At 42.7% G+C, this 24,959-nt stretch overlaps 2 protein-coding genes across 10 annotated transcripts in view; one reads left to right on the forward strand and one right to left on the reverse strand.

Annotated features, from left to right (window-relative positions):
- Nucleotides 1-3,413: 3,413 nt before the first annotated feature.
- Nucleotides 3,414-14,803, reverse strand: rps15a (ribosomal protein S15a). Of its 4 annotated transcripts, XR_006314841.1 has the most exons (6): nucleotides 14,720-14,803; nucleotides 14,025-14,162; nucleotides 13,298-13,377; nucleotides 11,899-11,984; nucleotides 5,291-5,372; nucleotides 3,414-3,543 (listed from the first exon to the last, which is right to left on the reverse strand). XR_006314841.1 is itself a non-coding variant. In XM_043712152.1 (5 exons), the coding sequence occupies exons 2-5, from the start codon at nucleotides 14,155-14,157 to the stop codon at nucleotides 3,450-3,452; spliced, it is 393 nt and encodes a 130-aa protein (XP_043568087.1). In that variant the 5' UTR covers nucleotides 14,158-14,162; nucleotides 14,720-14,803; the 3' UTR covers nucleotides 3,414-3,449. The 4 variants fall into 4 exon arrangements, 3 of the variants coding, with proteins under 3 accessions (XP_043568087.1, XP_043568088.1, XP_043568089.1); XM_043712152.1 differs by lacking the exon at nucleotides 5,291-5,372; XM_043712153.1 differs by lacking the exon at nucleotides 5,291-5,372 and having other exon boundaries at nucleotides 14,629-14,726.
- A 94-nt stretch (nucleotides 14,804-14,897) lies between these two features.
- The window catches only part of LOC122560905, a 52,401-nt gene continuing 42,339 nt past the window's right edge, over nucleotides 14,898-24,959 (forward strand). For 5 of the 6 annotated variants that reach the window (XM_043712143.1, XM_043712144.1, XM_043712150.1 and 2 more), the window contains exon 1: nucleotides 14,898-15,420. Coding sequence is in view for 1 of the 6 variants with exons in the window: in XM_043712150.1 (XP_043568085.1) it covers nucleotides 15,409-15,420 (12 nt within the window). In the remaining 5 variants the exon portion in view is untranslated. Of the gene's footprint in view, nucleotides 15,421-17,309; nucleotides 17,374-24,959 lie in introns of all 6 variants that reach the window. The other variant, XM_043712145.1, reaches the window with a different exon arrangement.

Genomic DNA, 24,959 nt, shown 5'->3' on the forward strand with positions numbered 1-24,959 from the left:
ACCTCCTTAGTCACCTTCTCGAAGAATTCAATAAGGTTTGTGAGGCACGACTTGCCCTTCACAAAACCATGCTGACTATCCTTGATCACATTATTCCTATCCAGATGTTCATAAATCCTATCCCTTACAATTCTCTCTAAGACTTTGCCCACAACGGAAGTGAGACTCACCGGCCTATAGTTACTAGGGCTATCCCTACTCCCCTTTTTGAACAAGGGAATCACATTTGCTATCCTCCAGTCTTCTGGGACTACTCCTGTAGACAAAGAGGACATAAAAATCAAGGCCAATGGCTCTGCAATCTCCTCCCTTGCTTCCCAGAGAATCCTAGGATAAATGCCATCAGGCCCAGGGGACTTATCTATTTTCACCTTTTCCAGGATTTCCAATACCTCTTCTCTACATACCTCAAAGCCATCCATTCTACTTATTTGTGCCTCAGTATTCTCATCGACAACAATGCCCTGTTCCTGAGTGAATACTGAAGAAAAGTATTCATTCAGTGTCTCCCCAATCTCTTCCGCCTCCACACGCAACTTCCCCCTACTATCCTTGACTGGACCTATTCCTACCCTAGTCATTCTTTTATTCCTAACATACCTATAGAAAGCCTTAGGGTTTTGCCTAATCCTATCTACTAAGGACCTTTCATGTCCCCTCCTTGCTGCTTTTAGCTCTCTCTTCAGGTCCTTCCTGGCTACCCTATAACTCTCAATCGCCCCAATTGAACCTTCACGTCTCATCTTGAGATAGGCCGCCCTCTTCCATTTAACAAGGGATTCCAATTCCTTATTAAACCACGGCTCCCTCGCACGACCCTTTTCTCCCTGCCTGACAGGTACATAATTATCAAGGACACTCAATAGTTGCCCCTTGGACAAGTTCCACATATCATTTACACTCTTGCCTTGGAGTCTACTTTTCCAAGCCACACATCCTAAGTCATGCCTCACCGCATCATAATTTCCCTTACCCCAGCTATAACTCTTGCCCTGTAGTGCACTCTTATCCCTCTCCATCACTGGAGTAAAAGTCACCGAACTGTGGTCACTGTCCCCAAATTGCTCACCTACCTCTAATTCTAACACCTGGCCTGGTTCGTTACCCAGAACCAAATCCAGTATGGCCTCACCTCTTGTTGGCCTGTCTACATATTGTGTCAGGAAACTCTCCTGTACACATTGAACAAACACTGACCCATCTAACGAATTTGAGCTATAGCTTTCCCAATCAATATCAGGAAAGTTAAAGTCCCCCATAACAACCACCCTATTACTGTCACTCATCTCCTGAATCACCTTCCCTATCCTTTCTTCAATGATTCTAGGACTATTAGGAGGCCTGTAAAAGACTCCTAACAGGGTGACCTCACCTTTCCTGTTCCTAACCTCAGCCCAAACTACCTCAGATGGCAAGTCCTCATCCATTGTCCTTTCCACCACTGTAATACTATCTTTGACAAGCAATGCCACACCTCCCCCTCTTTTACCCCCACCTCTGACCCTACTAAAACATTTAAATCCTGGAACCTGCAACAGCCAATCCTGTCCCTGTTCTAGCCATGTCTCCGTAATAGCCACAACATCGAAGTCCCAGGTACCAACCCACGCTGCAAGTTCACCTACCTTATTTCGTATACTTCTTGCATTGAAGTATACACTTCAAGCCACTTTCCTGTTTACAGGTTTGAATTCATTAGAAAAAAGGAGTTGAGGCGGGGGGGAAACCTGATTGAGGTTTACAAAATCATGAAGGGTTTAGACAGGGTGGATAAGAGATAAGCTTTTTCCCAGGGTGAAGGATTCAATAACAAAAAGTCACGCTTTCAAGGTGAGAGGTGGAAAGTTTAAGGGGGATACACATGACAAGTACTTTACACAGAGGGTGGTGGGTGTCTGGGACACATGGCCAGCAGAGGTGGTAGAGACAGGCACGTTAGATTCATTTAAGAGGAGTCTGGCCAGATGCACGAGTAGAATGGGGTGCAGAGGGGTACAGATGCTTTGGAATTGGGCAACAGGTTTAGACAGTAGATTTGGATCGGCTCAGGCTTGGAGGGATAAAGGGCTGTAAATTTTCTTTGTTCTTTTTATTTAGTAACTCTTTCACTGTGGTACACAGCATCACCTAGTGGCTCACGCAACCCTTTCGTGTGCTTATTGACACAGAGGAACCTTGATTATCTGAATATTGGATTATTTGGCAAGATCGCAAGGTCCCAATGCTTACCTAAACTAGGTTACCCTGCATTCAATTAATCAAACGAAATGCTCCCTGCCCGGGTCCTTCAGATAATTCCAGTTCCTCTGTACTTCCCTTCTTGCCTATAGCTTCAGCAAATGTTTGTGCCATTTGTTTTGCTGATACAGTTATCACCTATAAACTTGAAGATCTGAAAACCTGAACAAAACAACAAACAAAAAATGTATCTACTATAATTGTCATAATATATTGGGCACAAAGTTCTAACTTTCTTGAACTTTAAATCCTGCAGTGTTTTATAGTTGATTCTGATATAACACTGTAGTTGTCCTGCGATTTCACGTTATAAGAAAATCACATGTTATAGCCAACACAGGGCTGGAAAGTTTGCATTCTACAGGTAACAGTCCAAATTCTTCAAATGTATTGAAGACACATTATAGCAGAACCAACTGTATTCATTACAGAATGTGGGCACTAGCTACCCATCCCATACTACCAAGAATCAGCGATGTTACTGTAGGAACGATGCTGGTACCTAGACCTGCATTAAGGATCAAGTCTAAAGAGTTTTTTTACAATTTAAAAAAGTATTTTGTAAAAATAGCTTCACAAAACTAGTCAGAGGCAAACCAAACTTGGAATAGGAGTCCATGCATATTTAGACAAGTAACCAAAAACCGGTTCAACTTTTTCCTCCTTAAAGAGTGTTAAGGTGACAGACTTGGAGGAGATTCCAGAGCTTAAACCCCAAACAACTTGAGTCACTGACATTTGAGTGAATTAAATGGTGACGTGTATAAGATCAGAACTGGAAAGAGCACGGCAGGATTTTAAAAAACATGTGTCAGCCTTTCTGTACAAAGGCAAGGTGTTACTGATCTAGTTCATTAGCAAGGGCAATGACAGGACAAAATCTGTTAAAGATAAACAAACATTGTCCCTTGGCTGCAAACTTGCACATTCTTAAAACTAAACAGCCAAGTATTCCTTTGAATGAAACAAAGACAGACACTTAAGGACTGAAACAGAAACTCCATGAGCCTGCCAGCATCGTGGGATAAAGCGAAGTTGATAACATCACTGAACTCAATGTTTCCTGTTTTCTCTCCAGAGATGCTAAATTTCTCTAGCACCATTTCTGTTTAAAATATTCCATTGCTTGTTCATGTATTAATGTCACAGCCTGATTAAAAGACAGACAGAACAAGTGATTTCAATGTTTTATTATAGACAGGTTGCACGTTTTAGAAAAAGAATCCTAGAATTTTTCCTCCCGTGTGTTTCCGTTTGGCCTCTTCATGGTCCATGATCCCTGCTGAGGTCGTTAGAACGATGTACCTATAAAATTCAAAAGTGGATTTTCTCAATTTCAACCCAAAGCCATAACCATGTGAAGTTAGAAAGCACTTTTAGCCACAGACTTTCAAGCAAATATTTTCTGACAATCGCCCAGAATGTCTTATGGAACAGTAATGAACATGAGCGTTAATCTAGGACTAAACATTTGACTGTGGTTGTGTATTCAAATGTCTGCAAACAAGAATTGAACCATCCCTCAAAACAGTTGAACCATGGGCTGTTGGCAATATACCAAATAATCCAAAACAATTCTACATTCTGACTGAACCAAGCAAAACAAATCTTAAATTTTGATACAATGAAATTATAGCTATTTTTTCATTGTAAATTTATAATAGAATCTTTCATTAAATCTTTACAAGGTTTAAAAAGCAATCTTACTCTACATATGACAACGTTCACATTTCAAGGCTTAGATCAACGCACAAAGCATAAAAAAAGTTTCCTGCTCAGATTGGTCTACTAGCACACTCCTTTCCTCCTTCCATAATCTGTTAAAATTGCAAACAGGTTCAAAGTTCAATCTTAACAATGCAATTCAACAAGAAAACTAAGGTTTCAGCATCACCCCGTACCCGAACAGACTAAAAACATATCAGAACTCCACTTCATTTACTGAATAAGCTAAAATATACCCTTAAAAGCTATTTGCCCCACCTAGTGTCCATTGCAACCTAATAATTTTGTATGGAGTGGTAGCGGAGCAGTTAACTGGACAGATAGCTGGTGCACCAGCTGAGGTTATCATGAAGGGCTTTCCTTCCCAATCCCTCTCCCGTCACCCTGAGGCCTGGTGACCCTCAGCTTAAACCACCTGTCACCTCTTAAGGAGCGTGCAGTCCTACAGTCTGATAGAACTCTGGTACCGAATTTGGCAATCGTTAAGAATGGACATCAGGTCTTAAACTGCAAAGTTTAAAAAACAGACACAGACCATTACAAGACTGACCAGATGCTAATGGAGGGGAAAATGAAGGATTAGAAGCCCATATGCAAACTTTTGCTTGCGACAGCATCAATCACATCAATGTTGACAGAACACTGACCCCTCCCCATGCGTAGCCAACACATGTCTATTCCAAGTTCAGTCTCTGATCAAGGGCAAATTCAAAGGACACCTAAGTTGAGCGTTGAGGCTATTTAAATAACTTTAAAAGTTAATTTATGATACAAATAGATCAGTACTTCTGGTCAATAACTGCATAGAGCTTTTCCCTATGACAAGAGATTCTTTCATAAATAAATTTGACCTGTAAACTTAAATTATTTCATAGAATGTGGATGCCACTGAAGGCCAACATATATTTCTCAACCCCAATTACCTCCAAGTGACTGATTGTCAATTTGATAGTCCACTTCAGAGTCAGCACACAGCTGTGGGTCTGGAGTTACACATGCACCACACTGGGAAAAGATGGTAAATTTTCAACCTCAAAAGGACATGTGACCTAGATGGGTTCTTACAACAATACTTTTGGGTTCCTAACTCAATTCAAAAACTTGTAAAACTGACTTTAAATTCCAGCAATTGCGATGTGCAGGCCAGGTGGATTCGGTATGAGAAATGCAGGGTTAAAGGATAAGGTAGATGTGAGTCTGGATGGGATGCTCTTCAAAGGGTCAGTATGGACTTGATGGGCTGAACAGCCTGCTTCCACAACATATGAAGGTTTCTATGAAGAAATTATAAAGGGAGGATTTTAACCCATCATTCCCAAGCACTAACCTGGACCTCTGGATTTCAATCCTAGTGAGCTTGCCATATCATCCAACTGAAGTGTATTACTGTACTCATCTAACGTTGCCAACTATACCAAAAGAACAAAAGCAAAGCCTGATTATATTGCAAAAAGATTAGTTTCTGCAGGCAATATAAAGAGGGGGAGGGAAGAGATGGGGATAGTGGTGGTGGTGGAGGGTTGGAGGTGACAGCAGAGGATTGCAGTCAGTCTGGGCCCAGTATTCTGATCATAGACTATAAATGCCTTGTGGTCATAACTAAACTGACTAAAACGAGGCAAACACAGGGTTAATGTAGTACGTAAGCAATGAAGTGGTGGAATGCCTAACATAAGCAAGAATGAACAAAGCCGCATCTATACAAATAATGCTGAGCAGTTAATCTTTCTGTACAGTATACATAATTCTCTAAATCTGACCTAGATTTTGCTGTTTAGCAAGATTTAGATTCAACAGGTAAAAGCAAACCAGCCAGACAAACAGGAACCTGAATAATGCAGATCAAACTGAAAAAATACAACTTTTACTTTACATCCACCACTGGAGTTTTCCCAAGAAATCTGCAAATAAAATCCTGCCCAATTCACCTAAGCCTAATCCAGAGCAAAAAAAAAGGTTATTCCACTCCCAACAGCCTTGCGGTATTATCGTTAGACTATTAACACAGCTAATATTGTGCGGACATGGGTTCAAATTGCACCATGGCAAATGGTGGAATTTATATTCAATAAAGAATCTGGAAATAAGTGTCGAACGAGGACCATTAAACAGTTGTCAATTGTTGCACCTGGTTCACTTATGTCCTTCAGGGAAGGAAATGTCACCCTTACCCAGTCTGGTAACATGTGACTCCATACCCATAGCAATGTGGGTGACTCTGAAATGCCTTCTGGGCAATTAAGGATGGGTAATAAATGTTAGTCTAGTCAGAGGGGCCGACATCCCATCAGCAAATAACAAAATGCAAGCTGCAGAAAGGGACTGATTAATGCACAGGAATCTACAGGAAAACAGTTGAGATAAGTGACCAATTATTTATGCCTGTGATAAGGAAAAAAATTCTTCAAAAAAGGTGTGAATCTTTGGAGTTCTCTACTGCAGATGTTCCAGTGTTAAATATATCAAAGGCAAAAGGCAGAACTTGGGAATATGGGAAAGCAGATGGGAAAATGGATTTGAAACCCAGAATCAGCCACAATCTTTAAACAGTGCTGCAGGATTGATGGCAACATTATATGCTACACATGCACCCACTCTAACGTCTCATGAAGCAATTAGTGTTGACAGACCAACTGCAACACTGCCCTTAGACTAGTGCAGCCAATAAGAGGATTAGATGGAGTGCTATTTGATGGGCCAAATTGCCTGCTAACACTCCAACTTCAAGGGAGAACAGATAAAGGTGTGCGGAGGAAAGAGGGCATTATTCCATCTTTTAAGTGTGGAAACATCAGCACAACCCAGGATTCTGGTTCAGCCAGAACCAAGCCCTTGGCATGCAATGTAGAAAGTGGCTTCAATTAAGGTAGGTCAACTTGTCATATCAAATACACATATCCTGCCTTCATATCCAACAATTCATAGAGGTACAGATTAGAATTTTACAAGTAATCAGAATCAAATAATTCCTTGATTCCAAATGGATGAAACGCAGGAAGAGCTGGGAAACAAGTGAAAGCTTTATAGGGAATACTATCAAGGTGACAACTGATATTTTTCAAAACAAAATAGAAGGAATAGATTCTCAGGGAATAATTCAACCCAGCAAGGAAAAACTAGGAGGGCACACAAAAAAAACCCAAGATTGGCTTAAAAGGTTTTCTTCTAAAACCAGATACTCATCTGAAATAACTCAATCTGTGAACAGCACAGATTCACTGCAACACTCAAATCCAGGAGTGTCACCCAGAAGGTTACAGACATTGATAGCATGTTAACTACTAACCAGTTAACTTAGTCTAAGTTTACAAAATTAGAGGGGATTGATGAGCAGAAAAAAAGTTCGATCTCCCAAATCACTACAATTTACATTTCACCTCTTTTCAGAGATCATGGTACAGTTGATGCAACACTGATTAGACAAAGGAAGCTACTGATGCCAATAGCCACAAGCTATCTCCAAATCTAAAGTAACACAACAGTTTCTAGGTGAGCAAATCTTCCACCAACATTCAATTCAAACTTGTTTTGAATAGACTAATGAATCACTTATACATGTTAGCCATGTGATAAATCAATCCACTTCCGAGACACCAAACTAAACTGCACCTCCCAATATTCGTGATTCAGATGTCTATTGCCAATAGTCAAAAGGGAATCTGCTAAGATTCCAGGGAGGGAATTCCACAATCTTGACGCAGTGAGAGTGAAGGAGCAGTGAAATGTGTGTGCGTCAGGATGGTGAGCAGCTTGGGAGTAAAACTGTTCCCATGTGTGCACTGCCCTTGTCTTTCCAGATGGAAGTGATGAGGAGTTTGGAAGGTGCTGCCTGAGATCTTTGGTGAATTTCTGCAGTGCACCTTGTAGATAGTACACACTGCTGCTACTGAGTGTTGATGATGGCTGTTCGCAGATGTGGTGCCAGTCAAGCTGGCTTTACCCCGAATGGTGTCATGCCTTGAGTATTGTTAGAGCTGTACTCAGCCAGTCAAGTGGGAAGTATTCCATCGCACTCCTGATTTCAGCCCTGTAGATGGTGGACAGGGTTTGAGGAGTCAGGTGGTGAGTAACTTGCAGCAGTATTCAAAACCTCTGACCTGCTCTTGTAGCCACAGCAAGTATGAGTCCAGTTGAGTTTCTGATCAGGGACAGCAGGGGATTAAATGTCAAGGGGCAGTGCCCAGATTGTCTCTTAGAATAGAAGAATCCTTACAGTGTGGAAAGAGACCCTTCGGCCCAACAGGTCCACACCAATCAGGAAGTCCCCAGGTTACTAACAAATTCTGTTTTGTTCTGCTGTCCGTAAGTCAAATGTGTGCGTAAGTCAGAACAGATATGGGCTAATTAGGCCGCCCGCTCATTCGGACGAAACATCGTACACAACGGATTTTTAAAAATGAAGAGCTGGAGGTCTGTTCGTAAGTACAAGGCGTTTGTAAGTCAAGTGTTCACAGCCCAGAACTTCCTGTACACTTAAGATGGAAAACATGAGGGCAAAAAGGGGACATGAGATAGCTTTGGCAAATAGGGTTAAGGAGAATTCAAAGGATCTTTACAAATACCTTAAAGACAAAAGGGTAACTAGGGAGAGAATAGGTCCCCCCCAAAGATCAGCAAGGCAGCTTTTGTGTGGACCCACTAAACGAGTATTTCACATAAGCATTTACTGTGGAGGAAGGATAGAGGAAGATACAGAATGTGGGGAAATAGATGGTGACCTCTTGAAAAAGGCCCATATTACAGAGGTGGTGGTGCTGGATGTCTTGAAACGCATAAAGGAGGATAAACCCCCAGGACCTGATCAGGTGTACCCAAGAACTCTTGTAGGAAACGACAGTGATTGCTGGACCTCTTGCTGAGATATTTGCATCATTGATAGTCACAAGTAAGGGGCTGGAAGACTGGAGGTTGGCTAACACGGTGCCACTGTTGAAGAAAGGTGACAAGGATAAGCCAGAGAACTATAGACCAGTGAGCCTGATGTCAGTGGTACATTGTTGGAGGGAATCCTGAGGGACAGGATGTATATGGATTTTGAAAGGCAAGGACTGATTAGGGATAGTCAACGTGGCATTGTGCGTGGGAAATCATCTCACAAACTTGATTGAGTTTTTTGAAAAAGTAACAAATAGGATTGAAAAAGTAACAAATAGCACAGCAGTGGACATGGACTTCAGTAAGGCATTCCACAAGGTTCAACATGGGAGACTGGTTAGCAAGGTTAGATCTCATGGAATACAGGGAGAACTAGCCATTTGGATACAGAACTGGCTCAAAAGGTAGAAGACAGAGGGTGGTAGTGGGAGGGTTGCTTTTCAGACTGGAGGCCTGTGACCAGTGGAGAGCCACAAAGATCGGTGTTGGGTCCAATACTTTTCGTCATTTATCTAAATGATTGGATATGAACATGGGAGGTATAGTTAGTAAGTTTGCAGATGACAAAAATTGGAGATGCACTGCACAACAGAGAAGATCTTCGCTTACAACGGGATCTTGATCAGATGGGCTGAGGAGTGGCAGATGGAGTTTAATTTAGATAAATATGAGGTGCTGCAATTTGGGAAAGCAAATCTTAGCAGGACTTATACACTTAATGGTAAGGTCCTGGGGAGTGTTGTTGAACAAAGAGACCCTGGAGTGCAGCTCCATAGCTCCTTGAAAGTGGAGTCGCAGGTAGGTAGGATAGCGAAGGCGGCGTTTGGTATGCTTTCCTTTATTGGTCAGAGTACTGAGTACAGGAGTTGGGAGGACATGTTGCGGCTGTTCAGGACATTGGTCTGGCCACTTTCAGGATATTGTGTGCAATTAGGGTCTCCTTCCTATTGGAAAGATGTTGTGAAACTTGAAAGGGTTCAGAAAAGATTTGCAAGGATGTTGCCAGGGTTGGACGTTTTGAGCTATAGGGAAAGGCTGAATACATTAGGGCTGTTTTCCCTGGAGTGTCAGAGACTGAGGGATGACCTTATAGAGGTTTATGAAATCACAAGGGGCATGGTTAGAGTAAACAGACAAAGTCTTTTTCCTGGGGTGAGAGGGGAAAAGATAAAAGGGGCCTGAACAGCAGCTTTTTCATGCAGAGGGTGGTATGTGTATGGAATGAGCAGCCAGAGGAAACTGGAGGCTGGTACAATTACAAGGTTAAAAAGGAATCTGGATGTGGATAGGAATAGGAAGGCTTTAGAGGGATATGGGCCAAGTGCTGGCAAATAGGGCTAGATTAGGTTAGGGTGCCTGGTCGGCATGGACGAGTTGGACCGAAGGGTTTGTTTCCATGCTGTACATCTCTATGCTGTATATCACTATGACTCTCTGAAGAGTCTCCTACCGAAACCTATTCCCTTATCCTATTACTCTACATTTACCCCTGACTACTACACATAACCAACGCACCCCTGAACACTATGGGCAATTTATCATAGCCAATTCACCTACCCTGCACATCTTTGGATTGTGGGAGGAAATTGGAGCGCCCAGAGGAAAACCACGCAGACATGGGGAAAGCGCAAATTCCATACACAGTCGCCGGAGACTGGAATCGAACCTGCATCCTTGGCATTGTGGGACAGCAGTGCTAACCACTGAGCCTGACATTTGTGAAGCACAAACATTATTTGCCACTGGTCAGTCCAAGCCTGGATATTGGCTAGAACTTGTTGCATTTGAACACTGACTACTTCAGTATCTGAGGAGTCACAAATGGCAAACAATGATCATGCAATCATAGACAAACATCCCCACTTCTGACCTTCTGATGGAGGGAAGGTCATTGATGAAGCAGCTGAAGATGGTTGGGCCTAGGACACTACCCTGAAAAACTCCTGCAGAGATGCCCTGGAGTTGAGATGACTGACCTCCAACAACCACAACAGTCTTATGTGCCAGGTATGACCCAACTACTGCAGAGCTTGCGCATGATATCTATGGATTACAGTTTTGCTAGGGGTCCACGATGTCACGCTCTGTCGAATGCAGCCTGGATATCAAGGACTCTCTCTACTCTAGAATTCAGCTTTTTTGTCCTTGTTTGAACCAAGGCTGTTTTGAGATCAGGAGCTGAGTGACCCTGGTGGAACCCAAACTGACATCACTGAGTAGGTGCTATTTGATAGCATTATTGATGGCTATCATGTTACTGATGATTGACTGATTGATAGGGAGGTAATTGGCTAGGTTGTATTTGTCCTGCTTATGAACAGGGCATACTTGGGAAATGTTCCATACTGTCAGGTAGATGCCAGTGTTATAACTGTACTGGAACAGATTGGCCAGCGGGAGCAGCAAGTCTTCAGTGCTATTTCTGGAATGTTGTCAGGGTCCATAGCTTTTGCAGTATCCAGTGCCTCCAGTTGTTTCTTGATATCACGTGAAGTGAATCAAATTGGCTGAAGATTAGTATCTGTAATGCTGGGGACCACTGGAGGAGGCAGAAATGAATCATCCACTTAACATTTCGGCTCAAGATTGCTGTGAAAGCTCCAGCCTTACTGAGGTCTTCTATCATTGATGATGGGAATATTTGTGGAGCCTCCACCTCCAGCGAGTTGTTTAAACATCCACCATCAATCACGACTCAATGTGGCAGGACTGCAGAGCTTACATCTGATCCATTGGTTGTGTTGTTTTGCTGCTTATGTTGTTTGGCATGCAAGCAATCCTGTTTGGTGGCTTTACCAGGTTGACACTTCACCTTCAGTTATGTCTGGTGCTGCTCTTGGCATGCCCTCCTGCACTCTCCAATGAACCAGCTGATTCTAGTGCTTCCAATGTGGGAGATAAAGACCCCACAGAAGACCAGATCTGGGTTCCCATCATTCAATATTCACAAAACAATGTAGAAAGGGAACGTGCACATCAACACGTCACACAAGCTGTCTGATCCCAGGGTAGAAACACCAGAGTGAATTCTCTCATTCAGGAGTTTACAGCAAGACTTACCCAAACTGACGGGAAGGCAGGAGACTATTTTGCCACCTTTCGAGCTCTTTTACTTGAACATCGAATCTGGGGCTAATGACACCACACTATCAAGGAACAAGAAACAAACAAAAAGAGTCAATGCAGATAATAAAGTAGTACAATCCACTTAAAGCAATAATAGACAATAGGTGCAGGAGCAGGCCATTCAGCCCAGCACCATCACTCATTATGATCATGGCTGATCATCCACAATCAGTACCCTGTTCCTGCCTTATCCCCATAACCTTTGATTCCGCTATCTTTAAGATCCCAATCCATCTCTTTCTTGAAAGTATCCAGAGACTTGGCCTCCACTGCCTTCTGGGGGCATATATACATCACTCAACTCTGTTCTACCCCTTATTTTAAATGGTGTCCTCTGGTCCTGGACTTATCCATCAACAGAAACATGCTTCCTGCCTCCAGAGTGTCTAATCCTTTAATAACCTTACACATCTCAATCAGATCTCTTCTCATCCTTCTAAACTCAGGTGTAAATAGTCGCTCCAATCTTTCAACATATGATAATCCCGCCATTCCAGGAACTGACCTTGTGAACCTACGCTGCACTCCTTCAATAGCCAGAATGTCCTTCCACAAATTTGGAGACCAATAATATAATAATATGTCTGCTTCAAACATCAGAAACAGATTATCTCGTTAAGACAGCTTTGAGGTTGTTACACATAATTGATGCCCATTTAGGAGATGGGAAGTATCATAGACCAGAACCTTAGATTTCCTACAGTGCAGAAACAGGCACTTGGCCCAACAGAGTAACCCATCCAAACCCATTCCCCTATGCAAGTGCTCTACATTTCCCCTGACTAATGCACCTAACCTGCACATCCCTGAACACAATGGGCAATCTTAGCATGGGAGGAGAAAGTGAGGACTGCAGATGCTGGAGATCAGAGCTGAAAATATGTTGCTGGAAAAGCGCAGCAGGTCAGACAGCATCCAAAGAACAGGAGAATCGACGTTTCGGGCATAAGCCCTTCAGGAATCTTAGCATGGCCAAGCCACTTAACTTGCACATCTTTGGACCGTGGGAAAAAACCTACGCAGACACAGGGAGAATGTGCAAACTCCGCAGACAGTCGCCAGGGGTTGGAATCAAACTCTGGTCCCTGGTGCTGCGAGGCAGCAGTGCTAACCACTGAGCCACTCGCACAGTGTAGTTTAGTACTTCTAGAAAGTCAAAACTAAAATGACCATTAAGACCTGGGAAAGAGGAAAAACACCATTGCTAAACTAAAGTGAGCAGAGCATCAGAAAGCAATCATACATCTTAACACAAGCACAGGAGTCATGCACACAATAGGAAAACTGCAGAAAGAACATAATTGCAAATCGTGAGAAAGCGATTTTTTTTCACCTTGTTCAGTCTACCGGTGAGATTGACAACTATTTTCCCACCTCTGTGGTCATCAATAATCTCAAACTCTCCAATGTAGCCTAGAAATAAAAATATACATTTTGATGTCCAAGAAACTAGTGTATTTTTAAAAGTTCCATAAATTGCTAACTGACAGTCCTGACTCAAAAAAGTTAATAAACACCCCATCATGCTCTACATAACAGTGGTACAGGTTCAATAACACTTCAAGAATTGACAGCCCAAGACACCACAAAACATAGGAGCAGAATTAGGCCACACAATCAACCATTAGATCATGGTTGGTGTGTTTCTCAACCCTGTCTTCTCCTCAGAACACTCAAACCGCTTACCAATCAAGAACCTCACTACCTGTCTCAAATACACAATGATTTTGCCTCCACAACCCTGTGGCAATGAGCTGTCGAGATTCAACATTGCATTTACATTCCTCAGACTCGTCTCCAACTTCAGGAGCAACTTTTTCCACAAGTTGTGGTGTAAGCTGGTACAATTAAAACATTTAAAAGGCATCTGGGTGGATGTGTGACTAGGAAGGATTGAGGGGGATATGGGCCAAATGCTGACAAATTAGGACTAGATTAATTTAGATTATCTGGTCAGCATGGACAAGTTGGACTTAAAGGTCTATCATGACTATGATAAAGAATCCCATCCTACCCAGTGCAACATACAATAACCAAAGCAGTGAGAGAAACCATCTTACCATGCTTCATCATTACAGTCAGGAATCTCACAATCACTTTGGAGCATGGCCGGATGAGAACCTGGCGTTTTCCGCGTTTCTCTGCATTGTTGATGCTGGTAAGGGCATCAGCAAGAACATTCATACGCACCATGATGCCTGAAGGAAAGGGAGAACAGGTTAGAGGTGCTGCCCTTATGAATTATTGAAAGAAAAAAAAAGCAACCAGCTGCAGGAGGCACAAACTGGGAGTGCAGAGGGAAAAGGTAATGGGGGGGGGGGGGGGGAGATGAGATGGGGATAGGGGAGACTGCCTCATCTTCCTGTCCCTGTACCAGTCTCAATCCCAATCCCAGATCCACATTATCGCCTTCCCTAAGGAAACGGAAGCCAATGGTATAGTGGGGTGAAGGCATCACCCACAGTCAGTAGGATCTCCAGCACCACTCCCTCCCTCACCCACCCCCTGGGGCCTTCACTCCCGCCCTGCAGCCTGCTCCTCCCCCTCCATTGAACCGAATGCACAAGACGGGGGGGGGGGGGCACAATCCACCACAATATTTACACGGAAGACGCACGTTTTGCCAGCCCATAGTCGCATCAGATGAATCCCCACATCACATACTTGAAGGGGAACGGGAAAGGTCCGCGCCAGCACCGACGATGGCGCTGATACAGAGCCGATTACCACCAGCCAGAGCCCGCTGACATCTTACCGCTTGGTCAATATGGCGAAAGAGGAGGAAGCGCTGGCCGCACCGCCTGATGGGAAATTTCTAAATCTCGCGAGGGCTCATCACTCCGCGTGCTCCTAATGGTCCTCCAGCCTTTCTCATCAACTATCGAATCATTCACCCCACCCCACGCCCCGCCTCGATAGCTCAGGAACGATTAAACACACTTGGTAACTTAGCAACGGCGGCGGTCAGGCCTCAAGCTTCTCTCAGATAAGCGATAACAAGAAATTACATTAAAAATTAAAATACCGGGAACTAAATTAAAACTCAGAGAGCAAAATTAAAATAAAATATAGGGAATTAAATCCCCTTCAGTGTATGTGAAAGATAAATGCACAAAGCACCTTATCTTTCTCTTTTTAAATAATTTAATAACGGTTTATTTCTCCTGTACTCAGTATCTGTAATACCTTACTAAGTTTTTTTTTCAAAATAATTTTGCCAATAAACAGGATGGAAATCATTACATTTCTTTAAAAGTTTAAGAAGTTTTATTTTCAAAAGTGAACCCCTTGGTTCAAAATTGCCTTTTTTTTAGAAAGAAAAGTGATTATTGGCCATTGAAATGGAAAACTTTGGAGAGTGGGAGGATTAGGAAAAATATATTGCAGCCTGGGGAAGTGAGAAGTACTTTATTTTGACAAAAGGAATAAAGAGGCGGACCACTGATGCTTTGGAAGGTAAGAAAATAAATGGAGTAAAGATATAAAGATGAATAAACTACTACAAAAAAGTACTATTTGATAAGCGTATAGAGGTGTAAAACAAAATGTTGGGGATTATTCTGTGGAGAAACATTATTGAAAAGCAAGGAGGTGATGCCAAATTCATGCAAACTTTGGCAGCATTATGTATAGAATATTGTGTGCAACTCTGGTTTCCATAACCACTGAGTTTAACACAGGAAATTATGAACAAATAATTGAGAATTACAATAGTCAGGAAGGATTGTGCAAGTTGGGTCTTCTTTCTCTTAAAAAGAAAAGTCTGAAGGGGAAATTGACAGGTTTGTCCAGACCACTCATTTAGAATCATAGAGATGTACAGCATGGAAACAGACCCTTCGGTCCAACCCGTCCATGCTGACCAGATATCGCAACCCAATCTAGTCCCACCTGCCAGCACCCGGCCCATATCCCTCCAAACCCTTCCTATTCATATACCCATCCAAATGCCTTTTAAATGCTGCAATTGTACCAGCCTCCACCACATCCTCTGGCAGCTCATTCCATACACGTACCACCCTCTGAGTGAAAAAGTTGCCCCTTGGGTCTCTTTTATATCTTTCCCCTCTCATCCTAAACCTATGCCCTCTAGTTCTGGACGCCACTCCAGGGAAAACAGCCCCAGCCTGTTCAGCCTCTCCCTATAGCTCAAATCCTCCAACCCTGGCAACATCCTTGTAAATCTTTTCTAAACCCTTTCAAGTTTCACAACATTTTTTCGATACGAAGGAGACCAGAATTGCACGCAATATTCCAACCAATGTCCTGTACAGCCACAACATGACCTCCCAACTCCTGTACTCAATACTCTGACCAATAAAGGAAAGCATACCAAATGCCTTCTTCACTATCCTGTCTAACTGTGACTCCATTTTCAAGAAGCTATGAACCTGCACTCTAATGAGTCTTTGTTCAGCAACACTCCCTAGGACCTTACCATTAAGTGTATAAGTCCTGCTTTGATTTGCTTTCCCAAAATGCAGCACCTCGCGTTTATCTGAATTAAACTCCATCTGAGGTCAGGCTCACCAGTCTATAGTTCCCTGGCTTGTCTTTACTGCCCTTCTTAAACAGTGGCACCACATTTGCCAACCTCCAGTCTTCCGGTACTCACCTGTGACTATCGATAAAACAAATATCTCAGCAAGAGGCCCAGCAATCACTTCTCTAGCTTTCCACAGGCACACTTGATCAGGTCCTGGGGATTTATCCACCTTTAACCGTTTCCAGACATCAGCACTTCCTCCTCTGTAATCTGGACATTTTGCAAGATGTCTAATCTATTTCCCTACAGTCCATATCTTCCATATCCTTTCCACAGTAAATACTGATGCAACATATTCGTTTAGTATCTCCCCCATTTTCTGCGGCTCCACACGAAGGCCACCTTGCTGACCTTTTATCTTCCTTTCTCAAAATACATTAATTAGCAAAATAACTTGGAATATTTTCCTATGTTACTGAAATTGTCTCCTCTTATTATGACATTCCTCTTACCCTTATGATTTTACTATGAATCTATCATCAGATGAAAGGAAATATATTTGTAGTCATTGCATATGTACAGCTACAGTTCTGTAATCAAGTTCATAGTTAAGATGTTTCTGCCTCCTTGTTCTTTTTTGTATCAGCATTTAATTTATCACGTTGCCTTCAAGTTCTCCATTTAGCAGTATGGGACAGATGTGAAAAATGATCTACCATTATTCCTTCAAAGTCTTTACAGAAAATATTCAAGAAGAATTTCTATTTTGACATGCCAGATGTGAGAATGCAGAAAACTTGAACAGGCTCAGAATGCCAAAACTGTGTTCAGAGTGTGCTTCTTTGTGTTTTTTGACCAGCTGATGACAGTCATTTATGAAACTGAAGGAGGCTATTTGACTTATCGATTCTGTTTACTGTAAGGTAGGCCAAGTCAGTGTCATGCCCTCATTCTATCCCTGTAACTGTGCAAGGTTATTTTTCTCAGGTCGTTATCCAATTTTCCTTTGAAATCATCAGTCACCTCTGCTCCTACCATTTCACAGATGGTGAATTCCAGGCCATCACCACTCATTACATAAAATAATGTCCTTCCTCAACACGCCCACACCACTGTATGTCTTAAACAAAACCTTAAATCTGTGTCCTTGTGCTATCTGTCCATCAGGTCAAAATCTTCATAACTGGTGCAGCATTATCAAATTTCCCTCCAACCTCTTTTATACAAAAGAGAACATCCAACCTGGCCTTGTAGCTAAAATTCCTCATTCCCAAATCCATTTGGTAAATCTCAGGATTCTCCCATCCTTCCAGTGCTATGAACTAAGGAAGGATGGCGTTCAGGAGTGCTCAAGGTTTACTGAAGATTCAGAAATTAGATTACTTACAGTGTAGAAACAGGCCCTTTGGCCCAACAAGTCCACACTGACCCGCCACCCACGCAGACCCATTCCCCTACCTTTACCCCTTCACCTAACACTACGGGCAATTTAGCATGGCCAATTCACCTGACCTGCACATTTTTGGACTGTGGGAGGAAACCGGAGCACCCGGAGGAAACCCACGCAGACACGGGGAGAATGTGCAAACTCCACACAGTCAATCGCCTGAGGCGGGAATTGAACCCAGGTCTCTGGTGCTGTGAGGCAGCAGTGCTAACCACTGTGCCACCGTGCCGCCCACTTGCCACTGTGCCGCCCACTTGCCACCGTGCCGCCCACGGCAAGAATTTATTTTTCTCAGCGAGTCACCTGAAATACATTGCTGTGTTCTTGTGTAAGATAAGTGTAGTCAGAGCCACAGCATTCGAGTTATCTGGACTTAGTTTTTAATATTGTCTGGTTATGCATACTTATAGCCTCATAGAGATGTACAGCTTGGAAACAGACTGTTTGGTCCAACTTGTCCATGCCGACCAGATATTCTACATTAATCTAATTCTATTTGTCAGCATTTGACCATATCCCTCTAAACCCTTCCTATTCACATACCCATCCAGATGCCTTTTAAATGTTGTAATTGTACCAGCCTCCACCACCTCTTCTGGCAGCTCATTCCATATATACACCATCCTTTGTGCGAAGAAATTGCCCCTTACATCCCTTTTAAATCTTTCCCCCCTCACCTTAAACCTACGCCCTCTAGTTTTGGACTCTGCCACCCTGGGAAAATACCTTGACTATTCATCTTATCCATGCCCCTCATGATTTTATAAAGTTCTATAAGGTCGCTTCTCATCCTCTGATGCTCCAGGGAAAACAGCCTCAGCCTATTCAGCCTCTCCCTATATCTTGAACCTTCCAATGGTGGCCACATCCTTGTAAATCTTTTCTGAACTCTTTCAGGTATCACAACATTTTTCTTATAGCAGGGAGACCAGAATTGCACAAAATATTCCAAAAGTGGTCTAACCAATGTCCTGTACAGCTACAACCAGACCTACCAACTCCTATAGGAGAAAGTGAGGTCTACAGATGCTGGAGATCAGAGCTGGAAATGTGTTGCTGGAAAAGCGCAGCAGGTCAGGCAGCATCCAAGGAACAGGAGAATCGACGTTTCGGGCATAAGCCCTTCTTCAGGAATACTCAATACTCTGATGGCAAATGAGACCAGGTTGCAGAAGGTTTTTGTAAATTTTCTATAGTTAAGGTTAATGGATTATATAACTAAAGTGATCATAAATTATCAAAATCTTGAGACTACATGTGTAAATTTCACATATTTTGGTATTTTTGTTCCCTTATTGGACTAATTGATTTTGTGGCATTTTTCAATTTACTGCAGTTTTATGTTTTTATTTTTGTCATTACCTGCAACAGAGGAAAGTGTGCCCAAAATGACAAATTACTTGGTAGGCAGAATTTCCTTTGGAAATTCTTTTTGTTCTTTGGGAAGTTGAGGTCAGATAGAGTTTGTAGAGAAATGATCAGTCTGTGTTTCCAGATTCTGTCAGAGCCTTTTGGCCAGTTTAATGCCATCAGTTTACGTGGCCTTTCCACCTGTGATTCAACCGTGAGGTCTTTTCACAGGTCAGCACTGAGCTCTGGATGTGCCATCTTGTACAAGAAGAAAGTAGTTTTGATATCCTGGAAGTTGAAGGAGCACAATTTAATAGTATCCTTTCTTAGAGTTCAGTCTGGATAAATGGGAGATATTGCATTTTGGTACAACAAACAAGGGTAAGACTTATACTCGGATTTCACCAGTTTCCTAATTTCCCCTCCACCCACCTTGTCTCAGTCAAATCCATCGAACTCAGCACCGCCTTCCTAACCTGCAATTTTCTTCCTGACCCCTCCGCCCCCACCCCAGTCTGACCTATCACCCTCACCTTGACCTCTTTCCACCTATTGCATTTCCGACGCCCCTCCCCCAAGTCCCTCCTCCCTATCTTTTATCTTAGCCTGCTGGACAAACTTTCCTTATTCCTGAAGAAGGGCTTATGCCCGAAATGTCAATTCTCCTGTTCCCTGGATGCTGCCTGACCTGCTGCGCTTTTCCAGCAACACATTTTCAGCTCTGATCTCCAGCATCTGCAGATCTCACTTTCTCCTCTAAGACTTATACAATTAATGGTAGGGCCTTGGATAGTGTTGTTGAACAGAGGGACCTAGGGGTGCAGGCACATAATTTTTGAAGTTTGCATCATATATTGACAAGCTGGTTAAAAAGGCGTTTGGCACTCACTCCTTAGTCTTTTGAATAAAAGAGTTGGGACACTATGTTGAGGTTGTACAGGAGGTGCATTGAGGCCTCTTCTGGAATACTGTATCCAGTTTTGGTCGCCCAGTTATAGGAAGGATATTATTAATCTGGAGAGGGTTCTGAAGAGATTTACCAAGATATTACAGGGTATGGAAGATTTGAGTTATAAGGAAAGGCTGGATAGGCCGGGACTTTTTTCTCTGGATTGTAAGAGATTGAGAGGCGACATGATAGAAGTTTATAAAATAATGAGAGGTACAGATAGAGTTAATGATAGTTGTCTTTTCTCTGGAATGGAGGATTTCAAAACATTTTTAAAGTAAGAGGAAAGAGATTTTAAAAAGTCACAAGAGGCAGTTTTTTTACACAGAGCTTGGTTCGCGTGTGGAATGCACTTCCAGAGGAAGTAGTGGATGTGGGCACAATTACAACATTTAAAAGACACTTGGATAAGTATGTGTATAGAAAAGGTTTGGAGGGACATGAGCTAGGAGCAGACAGGTGAAACTAATTTAGTTTGGGATTATGTCCAGCATGGATTGGTTGGACTGAAAGGTCTGTTTCTGTGCTGCATGACTCTTTGACTCTATAGTAGGACAATCAGGGCTGCACACAGAACTCCAAGTATGGCCTTACCAACATCTTGTACAGCTTCGACAAGACTCCTTCTGATTTCGCTCCTAAATGCTAGAGTTCTAATTAAGGCCATAAGATGTAGATGCAGAAACAGGCCATTCTACCCATCGAGTATGCTCTGTCATTCCATGACATCATGGCTAATATGAAAATCCCCAACTTCTCTTTCCTGCATTTTCCACATAACTCTTGATTCCTTTGCTTATTAAAAATCTGCCTATCTCAGCCTTAAACCTTCTTAATGACCCAGCCTCAACAGCTATTTGTGAGGAAGTTCACTACCCTCTGAGAGAAGTGATTTATCGTCATCTATTTTCAAGCGAGCACTGCTTTTGTTTCAGTTTACCTCACCAGAGATGTCGTTTCTCTGTACTATATTGTAATTATGATAACATTAGTTGGATCATCTGATAACCTTCCTAACTACAGAAAATATACACAAAATTTAAACAGCCTGGACTCACTTGCCAGTTTTTATACAAGTATTCTTGGAAATTTGTGGGCGACTCCCTCTCGACAAATAGTTTCCTGGAGATTCAGATCTTGATAAGTATTCCAGCTGAGGGTGGAACAAGCTCTGTTTAAGCAAAGCCTCATTTATGTCCCACCCCCTCCTGAAATAAAGTCCAAGTTTCTATTAATCATGATTTTTTTAAAAATAATGTGCACTGGTTTTTAGTGATGAATGTCCAAGACATCTGAATATATTTGGTGCATCACAGTTGCCAGTCTTTCACCATCAATAAAATATTCTGATTTGACTCTGTGGGATGACCTTACACTTATCACATTGACCACTATCTTGAGCAGTTTCATCCACTCGTTATGGCATTGCCACTGGATTGATAATGCAGAGACATGGGTAATGCTCTGGGGACCTGGGTTCGAATCCCACCACGGCAGATGGTGGAATTTAAATTGAGAGTCTGATGATGCTCATCTGGTTCACTCTTGTCCTTTAGGGAAAGAAACTTGCCATCCTTACATGCTCTGGACTACAGGTGACTGCAGACTCGCAGCAATGTGGTTGATTCTAATCTGCCCTCTGGGATGGGCAGTAAATGCTAGCCTAGTCAGTGATACTCTTATCTCACGAATGAATTTTTAAAAAAAGTTGCACAAACTCTAAGATTTTACAGTTAGAATATTCTGACTGGTCTTATTAGTAGATTCAAGAGTCTAAGTCAAAGCAGACCATTGATTTGTCACCCTATCCACCTTCCCTAATCAATCATTCCCTCCACCACCACCATTCAGTGGCAGCAGTATCTACTATCTACAAGATATGCAACAATAATTTACCAAGACTCCTGAGACAGCTATTTTCAAAACCATGAACTCTACAACAACAAAATACCAGCAGATACATAAGAACGTCACCACTGGCAAGTTCCCTTCCAAACCACACACCATCCTGACTCGGAACTGTATCCCTTGTTCCTTTGCCTTCACTGGATTAAACCCCTAGAATTCCATCCTTAAAGGCATTGTGAGTGCACCTACATTAACTGAACTGGAGTGGTTCGCCACGACCTTCTCAAGGACAGTTGGGCGTGTGAAACAAATGTTAACTCACTCACTTTTGATCACAGAATATGTAACTACAGCACAATAGGAACTGTGTTTATCTAATCCTGCAAACACAGTAGACCTGAACCCTGGGACAGAATCTTCTGCTTTTGTTGGGGTGTGCTTGGAATTGGATGGGTATTCAAGGGTAGCAGGATAGTGTTGCACATGAACTCTGATGCATTCCCACCTTCATCAGATTCTGCATAAGCAGGCTCGTGGTCAATGTTCCCCTAACCACCCCATCACCCACTTCAACCACTCAGCTGCTATCCTCTTTTTGCAACCATTCCACAAACCCTCACTCATTCCAAGTTGCTAACGTATAGCATGGGTTCTCCATGATGCTGGTACTCCTAGGGGTTAGGAGAAAGTGAGGACTGCAGATACTGGAGATCTGACTCAAAAAGTCCAGTGCTGAAAAGCATAGCCAGTCAGACAGCACCTGAGGAGCGGGAAAATCGACATTTTGGGCATAAGCCCTTCATCTAGAATGATTGGCTGAATTCCTGATGAAGTGCTTATACCTGGAACGTTGATTCTCCTGCTCCTTGGATGCTGCCTGACCTGCTGTGCTTTTCCAGCAACACGCTTTTCATATTCCTAGGGGTATCCTTCGGACAAAGGCCCACGGCTTCCACACTGGCACTGTCACGGGTAGCAGCTGCCACCTGTCCACTAGGCTGGACTTTTGTCCCCGGGATGGCCCTATCTCTGTCTGATTGGTGGGCCTGTCCAAAAAATGGCAGTGTCAGTCTCAGGGAGCAGATGTCAAATACTAGGAGGCAGAGGTTTAAGGTAAGAAAGGAAATATTTAAAGGAGATGAGCGTGGCAAGATCTTTATGCAGAGGGTGGTCGGTGCCCGGAATGTGCTGCCAGGAAACATAGTAGAACTAGATGCAATAGCAACATTTAACAACCATTTGGACAGACACATGAACAGGCAGGAAATAGAAAGATACGCACCATGCGCTAGCAGATGGGATTTGTTTTCAGTACAGACATAGTGGGCCAAAGGGCCTTATCTGTTCTGTCAGGATGGAATGTGGGCAAGGGGGAAAGGGATTGAGTGTGCGTGAGGGAGGGAAATGTAGGGTCTGGTTGAGATGGGAGAAGGTGGAAAATGCCATTCCCTCTCAAGGGCAACTAGAGATGCACAAGAAGTGCCAATCCAGCTAGCGACACAAGTGAATAAATACAAAAACCAGGTGCTGGGTTGTGCGATGCTTGAAGGTGCAGTGTGATCAGTGAAACATAACCCACTGTGTCAGAGGGAGTTAACAAGTTCCTTTCCCAGGCCTGCACGTTTGCTCATCACCAGCGTGACCAATCTGAGGGTCTCAGTTGTTTCCCAGTGTAATCTGGCTGTAATACTTCCCAGTACTCATTATTTTGTTTCTTTTTGAGAAAACTTTCATGATCACTGCATTTGAGAGTACCTTGACAATTAATATTTATCTTCAAGCAAATGTACAAAAAAAATTCAGGACAATTTTATGTTCACAGTATATAATGAGGGTCAGTTATAATGATGGGTGAAGGATACTCTTAGCAGTATGAAGTGTTATTGTGGATAATGTTACCACATCTCAGATCATATAGTATTAGAGTAACCTGTTGGTTGTGGAGATGGAGAGTACTGTGTGTTAAAAGTTGGTGTCCAGCACCTGTTGAATGTCCGTAAACTGAGTGGAAAGCTAATGGGCCGAATGCCAGGGCAGACCAGCTGCTGAAGTGTTTAAAACTGGAAGACTCACTGTGCATGTCATTAGTCTGTGTGGAGAAGTCAAAAATATTGCCAGACTGAACCAAGGCATTTTTTTTATTTATTGTTCTACATTTATCAAATAGACTGTGTGCGCTATCAGTGAAGTTTATGACCCGAAAGTGTTTGTAAGTGACCATTAGAATGTAAAGATACTTCCAGTTGAAAATGATAGTCACATGGAGCCCTACTGATGAAATCATTATGTCACTATGAGGAAATTTCAAAGCCATCTGCCTGCTCTGTACAGGCAGGTTTTTTTCCCCAGACACATTCGGTATTGGAATCACCTGTAATGTCAATCTTGGTTCAATGAGACTTGTGGTTCAATGGTTCAATCTGCAATTTGAGAGGGAGAGGGTACAGTCAGAAGTGACAGTACTTCTGTTGAATAAATGGAATTATGGAGCTATGAGGGAGGAGCTGGCCAAAGTTCAATGGTGCAATACCTTAGCAGGGATGACCGTGGAGGAACAATGGCGGATATTTCTGTGTATAATGCAGAAGTTGCAGGATCAGTTCATTCCTAAAAGGAAGAAAGATCCCAGGAGGAGGCATGGGTGGCCGTGGCTGACGAGGGAAGTAAAGAAACATATAAAGTTAAAAGAGAAAAAGTATAACATAGCTAAGATAAGTGGGAAAACTGAGGACTGGGAAGCTTTTAAAGAGCAACAGAGGATTACTAAGAAGGAAATACGCAGAGGAAAAATGAGTACGAAGGTAAACTGGCCAAGAATATTAAGGAGGATACTAAAAGCTTTTTTAGGTATGTGCAAGACAAAAAAATGGTTAGGACAAAAATTGGGCCCCTGAAGACAGAAACAGGGGAATATA

Source organism: Chiloscyllium plagiosum, chromosome 21 (assembly GCF_004010195.1).
Source record: "Chiloscyllium plagiosum isolate BGI_BamShark_2017 chromosome 21, ASM401019v2, whole genome shotgun sequence".
NCBI classification, from domain to species: Eukaryota; Metazoa; Chordata; class Chondrichthyes; order Orectolobiformes; family Hemiscylliidae; genus Chiloscyllium; species Chiloscyllium plagiosum.

Excerpts from the sequence above, each read along its gene's own strand:
- rps15a (XM_043712152.1), bottom strand. The coding sequence starts at position 14,157 with ATGGTGCGTATGAATGTTCTTGCTGATGCCCTTACCAGCATCAACAAT. Across the intron at positions 13,378-14,024 it reads GACTGTAATGATGAAGCATG|GCTACATTGGAGAGTTTGAG; the intron begins GTAAGATGGTTT and ends TTTTATTTCTAG. Across the intron at positions 3,544-11,898 it reads CTGCCTTCCCGTCAGTTTGG|GTACATCGTTCTAACGACCT; the intron begins GTAAGTCTTGCT and ends TGAATTTTATAG.